This window comes from Eptatretus burgeri, chromosome 8 (genome assembly GCF_056783735.1).
Source record: "Eptatretus burgeri isolate ZD-2024b chromosome 8, Ebu_testis_v1, whole genome shotgun sequence".
In the NCBI taxonomy this organism is placed as follows: Eukaryota; Metazoa; Chordata; class Myxini; order Myxiniformes; family Myxinidae; genus Eptatretus; species Eptatretus burgeri.
The window spans coordinates 50,007,589-50,012,588 of NC_140968.1; the positions used below are offsets into that span (position 1 = coordinate 50,007,589).

At 38.7% G+C, this 5,000-nt stretch overlaps 1 protein-coding gene across 8 annotated transcripts in view; it reads right to left on the bottom strand.

The window, feature by feature from the left end:
• USP7 (ubiquitin specific peptidase 7) overlaps positions 1-5,000 on the bottom strand; it is a 207,065-nt gene that overhangs the window by 96,512 nt on the left and 105,553 nt on the right. For all 8 annotated transcript variants that reach the window (XM_085891982.1, XM_085891988.1, XM_085891983.1 and 5 more), the window contains one exon: positions 4,231-4,340. In XM_085891982.1, coding sequence (XP_085748108.1) covers positions 4,231-4,340 — 110 coding nt within the window. The remainder of the gene's footprint in view (positions 1-4,230; positions 4,341-5,000) is intronic.

Consider the following 5,000-nt stretch of genomic DNA (forward strand, 5'->3'; position numbering starts at 1 on the left):
AGTGAGAAAGTGAGCGTGTGGTGCGTGTGTGGGTGTCTGACCAGTGACAACAACAAGACAATTCGTCCTTCCAAGTGCTCGAGCAAGTGAGCGTGTGGTGCGCGTGTGGGTGTGAGCAGCGCCGACAACGAGTGAGGCACGGGTCATCACCAACGTGTGAGGCGCTGGTCAGTCACTGACGGACCATGTGGGTCACTGGATGTCACCAGTTTCGTGAAGTGTGAGGAGCTGCCCATGTCGCAGCACCAGGATCTAAACCCATGACAGACGATCTCGGTGCCCTCCAGACATCGACTGGCGTTCAAGGCTGTTTGCGAGAGGGTGCTCGGCAAGGCTAGGTGCTGGTGACGGATGTGAGACGCACAGACACATTTCAGGACGTTTTCACTTCACGGACAACTACTTTCTGGTGAGCGGGACGACTTTCTCCCCCCCCCCCACCCCCACTGAATGATCTGCTGAGTACCCTTGACTGTGTTTCGATGTAGGTACGTCAACCCCCCCCCCCCCCACACCCCAATAAGCATCTGCTCTCTGTGTCTTTCCTGTCATTTTGATTGATTTTGCCTGATTAACTATTCATTTATTTACCTCAGAAAATAAAAAGTTATTTTCATTTATTTATTTTATTATTAATAAATTATTTATTGACTTCCAACCTGTTCCTGTTCGTCCTTTACTTCCATTGGTCAAGCATTGTCCGAACCTCAATAGACTGGGAGGTAATTACCACAGATTTGACCAAAAATAGTCGGCACGCACCAGCGGTTAAAACGCTCGGCCGCCCTAATTAAAACCGAATCGAGATAACATTGGTACTTTGTCGAGGGCGTGCTCCCCGCTCAGGTAACCACGTGACCTCTGGTTAAACGGAATAATTAGACGGCGGACACTGGAACTCATGGTTGACTGGGTGGCATTCGTGGTTCTAAAACAACCCACCGTACCACAACGTTAATTGTGAGCGGTGGCCCCAGGTCCGGCTCTTCCGAGGACAACCGGGAATTAATCCTCCTGAGTGACAAGCTTGCGTCTCGGTACTTGTGGCCGCAACAATATATACATTTACATATACATACAAACATACATTTTTGTATATCTATATATATATATATATATATATATATATATATATATATATATATATATATTTTTTCCACACACACACTTATAGTTTTATGTATATGTGTAAAAATGTGTGTGTGTTTGTATGTTTGTATATATATATATATATATATATATATATATATATATATATATATATATATATATATATATATATATATATATATACATATATATATATATATACATACATATATATATATATATATATATACATATATATATATATACATATATATACATATATATATATATATATATATATATATATATATATATATATACATATATATATATATATATATATATATATATATATATATATATATATACATATACATATATACATATATACATATACATTTGTGTATATAAAAATATATACATACATATACACACATACACATAGACATAAAACTATAAATTAAGTGGTGTTGTTCACCATATTCTCATAATAATGGTATGCTGAAAATTTGATGAGAAAAGCTTAAACGGTAAAACATTAAAAAAAATGATTGCAAAACCTTGTCTCCCGGGTGGACGGGGTAGATACTCATAACCTTAAAAATTTCCTCACAGCCATATATGTACATTTCCAAGCATGCCTCCATCTCATTCAAGACAAGCAAACAAATCAGCAAAAGCAAGCTTCGAACTCTACCAGTTAATCATCAAGACTTCATCTGTAATGGCGATGCAGTGAATTTGCATACCTTTGCAGTTGACACACACTCAAGGTATTTAAGGGTGACCCATTCTGTTGGGAAATACGAGCCACAAAAGTTGCCTCTTGATTTAATGAGATCACAACAAGATGTATCACTGAATATCAAGATGTATCACTGAACAATGGACAAGCAATTCATTTCCAGCAGACAAGGTCAGTGAGGAAAGCAATTACTCAAGTTGTTGTTCACAGAAGACCAACGATAATATATATTCTGGGTGGTATTTGTTTTATTTTGGATGAACAAGTGTTTTTTCGTTTATCAGGCACATGGAAAACCTGTTGCACACATACACCAACATGCAAACAGGATAGCAGACATCGCAGGACTTGGCATCAGACAAACAGTCATTCACCTTGGGGAGAAGTTACTTCCTCAAAAACAGTGGGGTCCGGCACTTTTCTCTCCTCAGTTTGCTGACACTTTTTGGGAGACATTTCCTTCCCGAAGAGATAGCTACCCAGAAGGTTTTGCTGTGTTATATCATCCAAATGCTGAGTGGCAATCGAGGAAGCCGCACATACTATTTTGGCCAGGATCGGAACAAAACCAGTGACCTCACAAGATCAAAGCGGATACTCTAATCGAAATGTCGAGTCTCATGCAAAATATATATAATAATGGAAAACGTAGCCGACAAAGCGAGTAGTCTGCATGGGAACCACACACAGGATTAACCAAAGCAAAGAAAGAAATGTGTACTGCACAATCGATTCAGGCTACAGGGCGATAAAAAAAAGAGGAGAGGAAGAGCAAAGACAAGAAAAATAACTAAATGAGATGGGCAAGGTTTACAAAAGTCAATCAAAATATTTTTAATAGCCAAATAATCTATAAGAGAATGACTACACAACTCTTATCTATGTAACTATCAACCACAGAAATCGTTTCTTCATTCAACTTCAAAAGGTAATTTGTACGATGTAGTTATGTGCATACTTCATCGTTTGGCTCATTACAGTGGCACTTCAAAGGTACGTTGATCAGTCTCATCCAAAATATGTGATGCAACATTACAGACAGCAAACAAGCAAGAAACCTCAAACGACAGAATGAGATCAGAATCAAAACCATTTAAATTCCATCCCTAACGTCAATGCCCCTTCCTCTATTCAACTGCTCCAATGATACATCCTACTATTCATTTGCAATTGGTCACTGACTTTGACACCAATACAAATTTTTATTATGGACTCGAAGCATCAAAAAGCTACATATAATCGAACAAACTGCTACGTCCTTATCCATTCAGTGTAGTTGCTCTTCCACGAGCCGAGACTATGTATACAAAAAGAAACAACAAAAAACAAACAAATGGAAAACAGTTTCAAATGGAGGACCTCACCACCATTAGAGCATCTAAATTGCATTGGATGTGTCAATACATACAAATTATTGCTCCCAACTTGGTGACAGAAGATGCCTTTTGCATTTTTGCCGCTTTCATCCCAACCCAGTTTAGAATCCCATGTGGGCATGGGCATCTTAAGCCTGGTGTTGGCTTAGTGGTTAGCGTGGTGGCTTGGGATCCTAGGGTCCTGAGTTCAAGCCCCGTTGGGCCGTTGAATTAATACACCAGGAGGTTGACTCAGCCTGTCATCCTTCTGAGGTCAGCAAAATGAGTACCAGTGCACTGGTAAGGGGGACACTGCATCAGCGGCATAGCCGCGTCCCAACCAATGATGCAACCAGCAGCCACAGGCTGCACTCGATAGAGAGAGAGAGATGGGAATCTTGCTAGCTTTGAGAAAAACACAATTACTTCCTGAATTATCAGATTGCTTTTGCATTGTACGACAACATACAAAGCTTCTTGTGCTCAGTGTATACAAAACTCCACGTACCACCGAAAAGTGAAATACAAAGCTACTCTACCAGCTTTGGACAAGGTAAGTAAAAACTCCTGGCCAAATGTTTGTTGGGTAACAATACAATAAAGATCTCCAAGTGATTGCCACAAAGCATCTGGTGAAAACAAATAAACAAATACCCAGATTTGTGAAGATTTTCAGTCTTTTGTGAAACATATGTAAGAGACACTTTGTAAAGAAAGACTAATATGGCAAGCTTAATTTAATAAGTCATTTGACCAGAAACTACATTTTTGGTGGGAATTTCTGTGTCTTGAAAATAAAGCACTAGCTTTTTAATTCTTTGGTCTCTTGATAAATTACAAGTAACACATGAACCCAACAATGGACTTGTGGATAAAAAATGTGATGGAGCCTCCCGTTCATTTAATTTCCATAATAAGCAGATGCAGCACACAAACTGTAGCAAGCTAAAACAACAGATTTATTTCAGAGGGAAAGAGCAAAAAGCAAAAAGGGGAAACAAACAAACAAATAAATAAATAAACACAAAGTTGGGACATCACCTGTCATTGATCTTGATGTTCTGGTCTGTCTGAGGATCATACATGAACCTCATGAGCTGCAAATGAAGAACTGGTGGGAAGGAAAGGAAACGGACCCCCTTCTCAGCATCCTGGAAAGTACAGTGATTGGTCGGAAAGGAGGGAAAGAGTTTAAAAAGTTTAAGGACGGTTTAAAAACAGTCATTTAGAAACAAAGAAAAAGTAGTTAAAATTAAAAAAAACAGATCGTTTATACCAACAAGTATACAAAGCCATAGGTAATAAAAGGGCCCCAGCATAGAATGTAATGCACAGCTTCCTCAAATCTGCAAAATGTGTGTGTGAACACTTCCAGGTTAGCACACCAAGTCAATAAATGATTGTGTGCTTGTGCATAAACTTTGAAATTGGTGGTGAAAGCAATGATGAAACCAATTGTCGGTCCAAGGTGTTTAAAAAGGAGCATTTTTTTTTAGTGAACAAATCTAACATGAACAATTGCACAGCTTATACAAGCATCGTATTTATTTATCTTTCTGCAATTGGACAGCATGTGGCCCAAAACACAGCTCACGGCCCTTCCTTATCTTGGGTAAGATGAGCTTCATCACGTCCTTCTCCACTGTTTGCTTCTGCTTGGAATTTGGTCAACGTACTGGTCTTTTACTTTTCATCCTGTTTTGATGCACTCTTTTCACTAATCTTTCATCTATTCTTTAAAAATGTTCAAACCAGTTTGGTCTGAACTTACTGGAATTTGTTCAGGACTTTCTCTTATCTGTTCATTTCTA